General features: G+C 38.9%; 1 protein-coding gene across 3 annotated transcripts in view; it reads left to right on the top strand.

Annotated features, from left to right (window-relative positions):
• Ncoa5 (nuclear receptor coactivator 5) overlaps nucleotides 1–13,638 on the top strand; it is a 38,292-nt gene that overhangs the window by 12,050 nt on the left and 12,604 nt on the right. For all 3 annotated transcript variants that reach the window (XM_069989884.1, XM_069989885.1, XM_069989886.1), the window contains exon 2: nucleotides 6,385–6,451. In XM_069989884.1, the coding sequence (XP_069845985.1) occupies nucleotides 6,414–6,451 (38 nt within the window). In that variant the 5' untranslated portion in view covers nucleotides 6,385–6,413. The remainder of the gene's footprint in view (nucleotides 1–6,384; nucleotides 6,452–13,638) is intronic.

Genomic DNA, 13,638 nt, shown 5'->3' with positions numbered 1-13,638 from the left:
ATGAGGGACTTAAGAGTGAATTACAATTTTCCTGTCCCAGTTTGTCTTTATCTCCTAAAAGAGCTCCCATGTACTTAACAATTGTACTTAAAATCAATGTTCCAGGTTAGGGCATAGCTGAAAGGCAAGAGGACTGCCCCCTCCTTAAAGTTAAACTAGAATTAATAAAGCATTTGGTTGGTTGTTTTAATGATTTTAAGAGGTCCTATCCCCTTGAGTGGCATTAACTCTTAATAGGCTAATTCAGTCTACCTTTTCCACAGTTATTAAGATAGCCAAGTGTCACCGTTTCAACATAGATGTAATAATTTTCACTTAAATTTGTTGCTTTTTCCTTCTTGTTTTTAAGTGATTTTTTTTAAATTAATTTTAATTTTTTGCTGGTCTTGGTGCTTGAACTCAGGGCCTAGGCACTGTACCTGAGCCTCTTTGTGCTCAATACTAATGCTCTACCACTTTGAGCCACAGTTCCACTTCTGGCTTTTTTTTGAGTAGTCCATTGGAGATAAGAGTCTCAAGGACTGTTCTGCCCCTGCTGAATTCAAGCCAGGATCCTCAGATCTCAGCCTCCTGAGTAGATAGAATTATAGGTATGAGCCATCAACACCTGCTTAAGTGATTTTAATGTATTTAACACTGTACTAGAAATCTGTGGTCTATGTATGTCAGTTTTCTTTAAATGTGAAAAAAGGGTAATTTACAGGGTTAAAAATATTTAAGTTTAATACATGCAAAATGACCAACATGTGCTCTCTTTTATGTGAAATGCACTTGTACATTAGGAAATAAATTAATTTTGAGTCATTGATATTACCCCCTAAACTTGTAAGAGGTCTAAAAGCTTTGATTTTTGTTAGTGCTGCAATCTATTATCTCATCTAATCCAAAGATAATTTTACTTCAAAGATAATACATATATACAAAGGTTTTATATGTGTGTATATGTTTATGTATATATATAGGTGTGTACATAAATGTATATACATACACATTCACCACACACACATAGTATATCTGTAATAAAAATACATTGTTCCTTACTTAAAATTCATTTATTCTAAAAGCAAAAATATATGGGGCTTTACGTATTAATGACAAAATAGGTCGAAATATAAATTGTCATTCTTCACACTAAAACAAGAGCCAGGTGCTGGTAGCTCACACATATAATCCTAGCTATTCAGGAGAGTGAGATTTGAGGATCACTGTTCGAAGCCAGCCAGAGCAGGAAAATCCATGAGACTCTTAACTCCAATTAACCATCAAAGAGTCAGAAGTGGAGGTGTGGTTCAAGTGGTAGAGTTCTTGTCTTGAGTGAAAAAGCCAGTCAAAAGTGCAAGGCCCTGACTTGAAGCTCTAGTACCAGCACCAAAAAACAAAACAAAAGATATAATTACTTCCAAAAAAAGATACAATTATTTCAATTAAAAAATAGAATATAGATAATCAAATAAGAGGAAATGTATGGTATTCAAAGTGGGATAACTTTTAAAGGGTTGATTTAGAAACAAAGCAAACATGTCCTTATTCCTGATTTCTCATTGCGATATCCCTGATTTTGCAGTATATCATCAGTCATCTTCATGAACATAGCTTGAGTGAGCAGCCCTCTCATTTTCCCTCCCAGTTTTGGGAATTTAATTAATATGTGGTGTCTGCTGTCTTTGTCAGTATGGTTTTCACTGTGACACTTTTATTTTCATGTAATTTTATTTCATGTAATTCCAATTTAGTTATTCATTCCTGGTTGTTAGTTGGTTTTTAGCTAAGCCTTTTGGAGAGCTTTATTTTATTTGTAGGCAGTTACTGAAAGCATATAGGCTTCTGGATTCTTTCAACAACCAGTAGTGGTACTATCATTTAAGCATTGTGATTCATACTCCTCTTGTTTCTGTCTCCATTGTTTTCTGTTGCTGTAGCCTGTTTAGTATAAAATGTAGTTTTCAGATAAGAGAGTTGATTTATGTTGTTAGAATTTTAAAAAATCAGAGCTGGAGGCTGGGAAGGTGGCTCAGTGGTAGAGCGCTTGCTTTGCATGCATGAGGCCCTGGGTTCGATTCCTCAGCAACACATAAGCAGAGAAAGCCGGAAGTGGTGCTGTGACTCCTAGTGGTAGAGCGCTAGCCTTGAGCTGAAGAGCTGAGGGCCAGCGCCCAGGCCCAGAGTTCAGGCCCCATGATCGACCAAAAGAAAAAAAAAATCACAGCTGCATACACCTGTAATCTTAACTACTCAGGAGGCTGACATCTGAGAATCGCAGTTCAAAGCCAGCCCAGGCAGGAAAGTCCATGAGACTCATCTCCAATTAGCCACCAGAAAACTGGAAGTGGTGCTGTGGCTCAAAGTGGTAGAGTGCTAGGTTTGAGTGAAAAATCTCAGGGGTAGTGTCTAGGCCCTGAGTTAAAGCCCCATGACCGACAAAAAAAGGCAGGCAAAGCAGAGTTCTTGGTACTATGAAAGAAATGGGTATTTTTTTTCAAAGACCATTGTGTGAACTCTGTCTGGCGTAGTCGTTTAAAATAAAATTGTGAATTAGGTATTATGTCATTCTCTGACAGTTCTTCATCCCGTTTATGGTTTTAATTTGCTCTACCAATTTCCTTTAAAACACCATGTTTTCTAGGTTATTATCCCAGTTTCTTTCCTTTTATGTAAATCCTTTAATTTGGCACTAGTTTTCTTTATTAAAAAATATTTAATTGAAAAGGACATTTAACATGTCAGACCAAAGTTATGCATCTTTTGGTGATTATGATGATTTTGAATGTAATTACTGAACTTGGAAGTATCACCCAAGTTAAACTGAAGAAGACACTGAGATTGACTTTGGGTCTTAGAAGCAATTGACCACAATATAATAGAATTGGAAAGAAGCATCAGTTCCCCATTTCTGTTTGAAGAAGACATTCCATCTCTAATTAGGAAGACTTATCTAATTGCCACTGCTTTTTTGTTGATTATTTCTCCAATCATACTTCCTCATCTAATGTACAGGAAGTTCTTCAAACTGTCTTTCCACCTTCGTTTCCTTGTCTTTACATTAACATCATTTTTCTTGAGGTTTATTATATCACTCTAAGGATTTAAGAAGGAAATAATCTGTTTAGTACAAAAACTTCTTTATGTGCTGGGAAGGTGGCTCAGTGGTACAGCGCTTGCCTTGCATACCTGAGGCCCTGGGTTCGATTCCCCAGCACCACATAAGCAAAAAAAGAAAGCCAGAAGTGGTGCTGTGGCTCAAGTGGTAGAGCACTAGCCTTGAGCTGAAGAGCTGAGGGACAGCACCAGGCCCAGAGTTCAGGCCCCACGACTGGACCCAAAAACAAACAAACTTCTTTACTACTAAAAGTATTTGCATTTTCAAAGGAAATTTTGTTTAAATGAATCTCTAATTGACAGGAACACAAATTTTCTAAAAGTTCTGTGTGTATATGTCAGGATTTTTTTGGCCAATCCTGGGGCTTGAACTCAGGGCCTGGGCACTGTCCCTGAGCTTCTGTTGCTCAAGGATAGTGTTCTACCACTTGAGCCACAGCACCCTTAGTGGCTTTTTCTTTTTATGTGATACTGAGGAATCTAACCCAGGGATTCATGCATGCTAGGGCAAGCACTCTACCACTAAGCCACATTCCCAGCCCAGGATTTAAAAAAAACAACGGAGATTGGTGGTAATGTTGGTGATCCCATTTTTACAACTTTGGCCAAAAATCTCCCAACTGTAACCTGAGCAGTCCTCTTGAATAAAAATTCATGCCAAAAATTGAAAATCTCATTTTTATTCAAATCTGTTAATTCTTCTCTGTTAAGATGGATATCAAACAACCCCTTAAATTCAAGTCATGCATATGACATAGCATACTACGTGTGCTAACCTCTAAAATAAAGTAATTTGAGGGGTAGAGGTATGGCTCAGGTGGTACAGTGCTTTCCTAGTAGTACAAAGCCCTGAGTTGTGTGGAGACCTTCAGGTTTAGGATGTAGCTGAGTGGTAGTGATTGCCCAGCATGTGCAGTGCCCTGGCTTCTGTCCCTAGCACGAGGAAGAGAGAAGAGCAATATATGTCTGAAAGCTCTCTTTTTTGCAAAGTAGCAGAAACCACATCATATAAATATATAATTGCTAGTCTTGAATATTCTTTAATACCCTTTCAAGTAATTGCAGAAAAAAACCTTTACCACTTTGAAAGTAAAATATCTTCTTCATTTTTAGAACCAGTTTTACCTCAAAGATATAATCACTTTGGTCTCATAACTCCAATATGGAACACAGAATCAGAGACAATGTAATGCTCCTTTTCATATGCAGAATCAAGTTATTGCATTAAATGTAAACTTACCAACTAAAGTAGTACTATTTGGAGCTGGCGCATACCTGTAATTCCAGCATTTGAGACACTGAGACAGAGTATTCCTAGTTCAAGGCCAGTGTGGACTACATAGTGAAACTCTGCCAAAAATAAAAAACAGGGGGGCCATGCTGGGTTTAAGCAGTTGGCTCAGGCCTATAATCCTAGCTCAGGAAGCTGAGATCTAAGGATCACAGTTCAAAGCCAGCCCAGGCAGGAAAGTCCAGGAGACTCTTATTTCCAATAAACCACTCAAAACTGGAAGTGATGCTGTGACTCAAAGTGGTAGAGCACTAGCCTTGAGCAGAACTCAGGGACAGCACCCAGGCCCTGAATTCAACCCTCACAACTGACCTAAATAAATAAATAAATCACAAGACCATTTAATGATACATAGAATCGAGCTGGTGAAATGCTTATTTAAAAGAACTGATTATATAGTCAGTGTATTCCAGTGATATTTTGAAAGCTACTTTAATCCAAGATAATATTTTTGCTGTGAATCATAAGTATTCTATATTGGAAGTATGGACAAATCAGTGACTAGACTAGTCCAGTAAACCTAAACTGTTGTTCTTCACATTTACATGTAAAAGAATTAGATTCCATAATACCTGTCTTTATGTAGTATGTAAATTGGACATTTGTGAACTTTAAGAGTTGTACATTGTAAAACCACCCTACATAGTACCAAAGCTGTGGTCAGATATTATTGGCAAGTTTTTATACAGTTAATTTTTCTTAATTCCTATACTTTTGTAGAATATTGTCTAATTGAAGTAAGTAGCAGTTTAGATAGAGTATACTTCCCTGACTATTCAGATTTATGTTAACCTAAGTTTTATCAAAGCTATCTTTCTCTTAGGCATAATAAAACTTCTGATTTAAAATGGAACTGTGGGTCATTCTCACTCAGGAACTCAAAAGTTGGCAGCATAGCAGGGTACAGTCTATTCCAGACTACTAAATTGTTCTTGCTGTGCCCTTTCACATGATAGGAAACTGCTTGGGATCTTTTTTTTTTTAATACATAATTACTGTTTTTAAAGCACTCTAATTATTTGAGTGTTGAGTGCCATTTGAGTCATTAGATATGCTATTAATTGTTCAATACAGAAGAGGAACAAAACTGTAGCAGGAAGCATTTTGTCATTCAGCTGAAATATGCAAGTTTTAATATATTCATTTATTTGTAAGCCTGTACAATTATCAAGTTTTATTTTGGGGGATAAAACTGCATTGACTCTTAAAACATAGTGCTTTTCTATTTTTGTAAAGTTAGGTATGCTTTGTTTCTTTTAGCAAAACAGGCTTTAACTATAAGCTTGTAAGATTCCACTAATCTCTCTCATCTTGTATGTGCTATAGTTTTCTCTAATGATAACTTTTTATGAGGAATGTTTCGTTACCTAAATTCACTTTACCAAATAGCAATTCTTATTCTTAGGTACTTGTCTATGAAGATTATAGATGTTAACAGGTCATATACTTTGATTACAAAAAATTTAATTTTCTTCTGTCCTACATCTCATTTTTGAAGATTCTTACCAACGGAATGCAATGCAAGACACTAAAAAGAGGTCCTGCTTCATGAAATATTGGAAATTTTAAAACAATGGATTTCAGCCATTTTCCCTTTATTTTTTCCCAAATCCTTTTTTCTTTCTTCCTCCCCCCCCCCCCCCCCCCAAATAACAACAACAAAAGCCTACATGTGGCTTTCTAGTACTTTAGAAAACAACCTTTTCCTCTCTTTGGTTGGGAGCTGTCAGGTTTAGAGCTTCGCAGGGTTTGACATGGTCAATTTTACACAAATTATGTGTTAGCTAGAAAACTGAGGGACATTCTTTACCTACCAAACCATGACATTGTAATGCCTTAATAATAAAAATTGTTGAAAAGTGTCTCTGCTGAATGGATTTTCTTACACCATCTGGTTGTCATTGGTTTTTTTTTTTTTATTGCTTTCATTTAAAATGTGCTGATGATCTTGTTTTTATTCCGTAGCATTGAACAGATGGGTTGATTATTCTTTTCAGATATTAATAAGGCAGCGGAAAGAAGAAATATGAATACGGCTCCATCAAGACCCAGCCCCACACGAAGGTAAAGTACCCTGAAGCAGTCAGTGAGTTACCTTGGGAGAGTTGGGCTCTGGGGAGTTAAGCCCAACTTCGTACGTCAAAGGTCTTTTCTGCCCCCCAACAAATCAGAAACGCTCAAGCAAACAATAAGAACATGAACCTGTATGACGGGCCTTGCTCAAGCTTTTTTAAAACACATCAGGAGATGCAGAGGAAGCTTTGTGTTTTCCGTGGCAAGCCCAGCAAGTTCAGCTTGCAACATGAGTTGCAGGCAAGTGGAAGAGGATAAACCTCTGTCTTTGCCCCGTTCACATGTCAATGGGAGCCTCCAAAGCAGTAGGAATGCCCCAGGGTCGCTGGTGTATGCCATGCTGCATTGCAGCAGGCAGCAGAGATTCGACTCTTCATTCCAAATGGCTGCCGGTCCAGATGTTAACTCGGGTTTATTGGAAAGAGCTGCTTGAGAGATTGCTGCTGTGCCTGTGCTGCAGATCCCCTGTGCTTGCATGCTTGGGTTACCTGTTTGAGGGGAAATAAAAAGGGCAATACATCCCACCTCTTAAAAGTCTCCCTTTTTCTTAGCTTTCCTGGAAATAGGGGGCATTCCTGGAATGTGTACCCTTCAGTATGTATAAAAGAGGTAATCCTGGTGTGTACCCTCAACATACAAATTAAATTGGCCCTTTCTTTCATGGAAGAATATTACCAATATTGTCATTTACACCAAAGAACAGTATATTATATCCAAACTCTGTGTTTCATAACAACACACAAGTGGACATTTGTGCAGTTGGGTATGGACTGCAGATATGTATGATGTGTCATGTCTGGTATCTCTTCCAGGTTTAAGTGAATACTCAGTATGGATTTTGCCTTTGCCCTTCAGTAAAATGCCATTTTCCACAGAAACTACATACCTAATTTATATCCCACAGAAAATTACATTTCCTACAGTAAGCTAAACACTGCAAAACACAGTGAAATCTTGTACTGATATCACCACAGGATCTGGGGAAATGCCCAACTAAGCATATACACATAATATATAGCTGCTCGCTTTTGATCAAAAAGACCTATATATTTTGTCATCTACTTACACAAAAGAATGACTTGCGTAGTTCCTGTGTATACTCCTACTTGGATATAAAGGGAAGGTGATTTCCAGTTACTAAAAATACATTATATGTGTGTGCTCTGCAGAGTTTGTGCAGACCCTAGGGGTAAGGAAATGCTGATTTCAAGTGGATTCTTTGTTTATTCTGCTCACTCAGAAGTATAACTATAGTAACAACATAGCTGTCAGGTGGATGTTCTGTATCCTGGTTTTATTGCAGAAGTGAGCAAATACATTAGTATCTTTTCTAACCATAAGTATACTTGTAGCTTACAACAACAATACTGGTTGATTTGTTGGCATATGTGATTAGCAGAGTACATAAAATACCTTCTTCCATTAGGCTGCATCTAATTATGCTGCAAATTTAGGGCATTCCCATCTGTATTGTTCCTCATTAAACATGCAATTGGGGGGCTAAGATGGTCAGAAATACAAGGCTACTGTTGGAAGCTACAATTGCCAAATGGGTTGAAAAGAAACTTGATGTGTGTCCAATTGCCAAAAGGCACTAATATGTAACTTTCTAAACAAAGCAGGAGTTATGGAATTTCTAACTAATAACATGTGACTCCACGAGTAAAATCTTACCACTCTGTTATCTCTATAAGGCATGTAATCTGTATGTAATGTTATTTGTGTTTTTGAAGAAGGAAAATAAAAGTAGTTCTTTATTTAGACTGGCGGCATGGCTCAAGTAATAGAGTGCCAGCCAGGAGCAAAAAGCCTAATGAGAGCAAGAGGGGCCCTGAGTTCAAGCCCTTGTACCAACACCCAGACATACACATACACACAGCATGTAGATGTTTTTTTCTGCTTGAAATTAAGAGGGTGTTTTATTCATCCTAATAAGTAACCTGTTGCTTTTACATTGCTACTTGATTATAGATACTCAAAATTGCAGTTTTAGAATCTCTGGTTACTGGGACATTAAACTAAAAAGATTAATTTTAGCCTAGCCTAAAGTACAACTCCATACTTTCATCTATAAGTTTCCACAAATAACCTTTTCAAATGAGCTTCTTACCAGGTAGTGCAAATATAAATATATACAAGTCATTATATACCTCTAAAATGTCACCTTCCTCAGAACTAAGTTATAAAAGGAGGACATTTAGATTTGGATAAAGCAGTGACTTCCTTTTATATTAGTAACCAGTAGAAGGGATAGCTAGGCTAATATAATTTGATCAGTAATCAGTGTTCCCTTTGCAGTATGTCTCTGTGTTCCTCAGTATGTTATTTAACATGATACAGGCATGCTTATTTACCCCCCAGGGAAGAAGGATAGTCACATATAGTAAAATTTGTTCTGAGCAAGGTGAGTCTGATAAACTACTTTCTATGTATATATGTGGACATGCCAAAATTAAATCCTCCTAAAGTACTAACTGATATTATTTTTTAATGTAATAAATGAAATAAGAAAAAGAAAAAAAAATCATTCTGAGTGAAAGGTCTTGGGATTTTACCATTATTTAAAAAAAAAAAAAAAAAAAAAAAAAAACATCTCGGAGCTGGGCACTGGTGGCTCCTGCCTGTAATCCTAGCTACTCAGGAGGCTGAGATCTGAGGGTCATGGTTTCAAGAAGTCAGCCCAGGCAGGAAAATCTGACAGCTCATCTCTAATTAATGACCAAAAAAAAAAAAGTCGGAATTGGAATTGTAGTTCAAGTGGTAGAAAACTCAGGAATGATGCCCAGGCCCTAGTTCAAGCCCCAGGGTTGGCACATGCGTGCGCGTGTGTGTGCATGTGCGCGCGCACGCACACATACACACACACACACACAAACACCAGGGCTGGTATGCTGTTGAACAACTACAATCCCAGCCTCTTGAGAGATGGAGACAGGAAGATTGTGAAATTGGGCCAGCCCCAGAAAAGCAAAAGCAAAAAGGGCTTAATTGATAAAATGCTTAGCTAGCTTGCACGAGCCCTGGGTTCAAACCCCAGTATCACAGAGGAAAAAAGTCCAGACAAATTGAACATTGTATTCAAAATAAAGCACTGTTTCAGAAACATGGTAGCTCAAGGTACCAAGCTACATGGGAGGCAGACATGGAGGATTGTCATTCAAGATCAGCCTGAGCATAAAAATCCTCAACTCTTAACCAAAGGCTGGGTGCATTACTACACAGCTGTTATCCCAGCTGTAGGGAAGCACAATGCATGGACATAGTGTCACATGCCTGTCATCCCCATTAGCATGGGAATTGCAAGTAGGAGAATCACCACAGGCATAAAACATGACCCTTCCTCAAAAGCTTGAGGTTTGTCTCCAATGATAGAGCAGCCAACTAGTAAATGTGGGGCCTTGAGTATGCACTAGCATTTGGTCATTTGCTCTGATCATACCTTATGTCTTGAAATAGTTAGTACCCCAATAGAACAAAAGTAAAATGCAACAAGTAGGAAAGATGAGTGACTGGTTAACCTGGAAGGGGCTAATCACTTACCTGAGAGTGTACTATTTATTTGGATACTTCCAGTTAAAGCCTTGACATGATTACAAATGTACCAATAACCAAAATGCCTTCATTTGGCAGCCCTAATGAATCTTGTGCTCCCAGCCATAGAGGATGCCTTGTTCATAAGGAGAAAAACAAAACCCACTTACCTTTATGCCTCAGTGCTTCCTACTTTTAATAAGAAAATTGCCTGGTGCTGGTGGCTCAGGCCTGTAATCCTAGCTACCCAGGAGGCTGAGATCTGAGGATCACAGTTCAAAGCCAGCCCAGGCAGGAAAGTCTGTGAGACTCTTATCTCCAATAAACCACTAGAAAACCGGAAGTGGTGCTATGGCTCAAGCGGTAGAGTGCTCACCTTGAGCTGAAGAGCTGAGGGACAGCACCCAAGCCCAGAGTTCAAGCCCCACGACTGACCCCCCCCCCAAAAAAAATCTTAATAAGAAAATTGTCTTTAAACATACTGACAAGACCTTTATAGCACCTTGGTTTACTGGACTTTAATGTTGAATGTCAAAACACCTAGATATATCCTTGGGAATTTTCACAAGATTATCACCTCTTCAAGTGTCTCTGTAAACCACAGTTCTGGCATTGCTCTGTGATGTGCTTCCCTAGTGACTCCAACTGTCACAGTTTAACTCTGACAGTGTTGGCCCAACCAAGCACTGAACTCTGCATGAGGGATCCCTACTGGATCACATTTTAGCCTAATTCCTAACAATTTAATCCTTGGACCACATGTTGGACTGCTTTGTGTATACTACATAATGACTGTACCAGTTGTCTCATGTTGATCCTGAGTATTAGCATTATCCTAAAAATGATGGATCTTCATTCACTAAATCATGATTCTGATTATGTCTTAGACATTCTCAGTAGCTATCATCAGTACAACACTAGCAAGCTCAGTCTTGTGTCATGAATGTATGCATACTTGGCCTCCAAGTATTAGAAGTAAGTGCATTTCCTAAACCTTCCCATATGACCTACAGAAGAACAAGTAGATTTACTTGTGTAAATCAAAGCTCTGAGGAAGATTGTGAAAGATAGTAAACATGGCATCTCTGGTGGAAGTCAGTGGGAATTGGCTCATCACAAGTAGCCTGGCTATGGAGACATTTCCAACATGGCTTCAAGTGCTTTCTATTTGCCCATAGGGCCTTCAATAATTCCTTGCTCCTTGGGTGAGAGATAGCCCTAACAATAGATGGGCCTCACTATGTCTCAGGCTATGCATGACCTACAACAACACTTGAAGAATGAACAATTCTCAGCAAGTACCATCTCCACCAACAGAAACACCATATTTGGACTTGCCTGCTTCCTAGGGAAAATGCATGGGCACTTAACGAATTTTGGATCTGTGATGTACACTGTATGTCACCTGCAGCTCATGGCACAGTTCTGCACAAGTCATATCTCTTAACAGCATGGAGCCATCATGGTGGGGATTCAGCATTGTACAGCAACCAGCATTAAGTTAATATTTGTGGACAATATCAGAAACTGGGAATCCTAAGAAAATATTTTCTCAGAGTCAAAAGACTTGCCCTCCAAAGGAAAATATTCCAGTGAACAGAAAGGAAGAAAGGACAACCTGTCCTCCTCAGAAAAGAGAAAAAGATGGAGACCTTTCTCCCTGACCTGTATAGCCAAAGCCAACCACCTCTCTGGATCTGAGGTTTCAGAGGCTTGATGAAGAGCAGCTCCAGTCAGTCTTCTAGGATGACTGTCAGTTCTTGGTCTGTAAGCTCGCAAATGCCTACTACTCAACAAGCTCCTTTAGTCCCCAGCAAGAGAAGCACAACTACCAGCCATCTGAGCCATGGTTTTTCCTTCACCTGTCCCTCCTTTACCTCTAAAATGTTTCCCAGTGATATGGTTGTATTTTTCTCAAAGTGAAGAACATTTGCCTCTTTCCCCTGCTTAATAGGAACTTGACAGCAAAACTTTACTTGTGTTTGCCACCTGCTTCAGTTTGTGGACTGTAGTGCTGAAATTAACTGCTGTTCATTTTCTTTTTAGCTCTTAGTTACCTGGTACTTGAGGGTATGCCGCACTGGTTTTCCTTAGTAATGCACCTCCTGTGATGATACTGTGAACTATACTGTGCTCCAGAGACTTGCTTGTAGCCTACTTCCTGAGGTCAAGCATCTCATGCAGGACGCTCCGCACATTCAGCATCCTGTACACTGTGCCACCCTGTTCTTAGCTGTGTTCTTGTTTGGGGAAAGATGGTAGGGTCAGTAACAGGAGCCTTTTTCCTCTGAGAAGTTCTTTGTTTGGGTCCCAAAGTGACCCCCTAAAAGGATTTTTGTTTGCTTTTATCTCCAGAACAACAGTATGGAAGACCATTGTTCATCTTTTGGAAAAAGGAAAAGAACTTTACCCTTTCATTTTAAAAGTAATTTTCTTTCTTGTCCCTATTACCACTGTTCCTTTGGTTCTTTTTCCTTTATGATTGTCACCTCTTACAGTTTCATCCTGAAGGCAATTGAAAGAAAATTAGTGGTTGAGTTGTACGTGGACTTAGGATACGTTGAGTGTCTTGTTTTGATATACTGGAGACATGGACCCAGACTTAGTCAAAATAGGATATAATCGTTCTACAAAATAGGATATAATCGTTCTACAGGGTTAGACTCCTGACAGGTAAGTAAAATTACAGGCTCACAACTATAATCCTGGCTACTTAGGAGGTTGAGTTCTGAGGAACATGGTTCAAAAGTAGCCTAGGCCAGCTGAGAACCTCATCTCCAATTAAACACACACACACACACACACACACACACACACACACACACACACACACACACACACACACACCTAGGCCAGCTGAGAACCTCATCTCCAATTAAACACACACACACACACACACAAACACACACACACACACACACACACACACACACACACACACACAGAGAGCCATAAGTGGGACTATGGCTCAAGTGGTAGAACAACAGCCTAGAGGAAAAAGAAAAAAAGCTAAGGGACAGCAACCAGCCTGAATTCAAGCCCCTATCCTGGCACAAGAGAGAAACATGGGGTTTGTCATCACAGCTCAATAGTAGAGCACTTGCTAATACATATGAGGCCCTGAGTTCCATCTCCAGAACATTAAAAATAACTAAAGAGAATAAACATGGCATGTATAATTGTCCTACGTCTGAAAAACACACAGTGACATGATGTTCTTAACCATATTTCCAGCAGCCCAAGGCTTTGTATGTGGTCTGTGGTCTGTCAGGTTCATGATATTTCAGCCCTGATTGCCAAGAACACTTGAAATTTGATTCCACCTCTAATGACAACTTCCAACTGTTCCCCAAGGCAGGTTTATCCACTGATCATTAATAATCCAAAAATACTTTCCACTTGTCACTTCTTATTGGATCTTGAATTTTGCCCCTACTGTACACTTTATCTTACGTTACATATGTTAAGAGGATTAGTTGATAGAATAGGGAAAGTTGGAATAATGTTTACTGTCATATTTAAATTCCCATTTAAATGCCATGTTTGCTTCACAGCAAGAATACTAGTGTACCTTCAAATATGAAAAGACGTGTGTGCCTGTAGTGCCAACTGATTGAAAGACTGAGACAGATCATCCGAGTTCGAAA

The sequence above is a fragment of the Dipodomys merriami genome, unplaced genomic scaffold (assembly GCF_024711535.1).
Source record: "Dipodomys merriami isolate MVZ:Mamm:240054 unplaced genomic scaffold, mDipMer1.0.p SCAF_39, whole genome shotgun sequence".
In the NCBI taxonomy this organism is placed as follows: domain Eukaryota; kingdom Metazoa; phylum Chordata; class Mammalia; order Rodentia; family Heteromyidae; genus Dipodomys; species Dipodomys merriami.
Note: the sequence above shows the minus strand (reverse complement) of the source record. Positions and strands in the feature narration are given on the sequence as shown.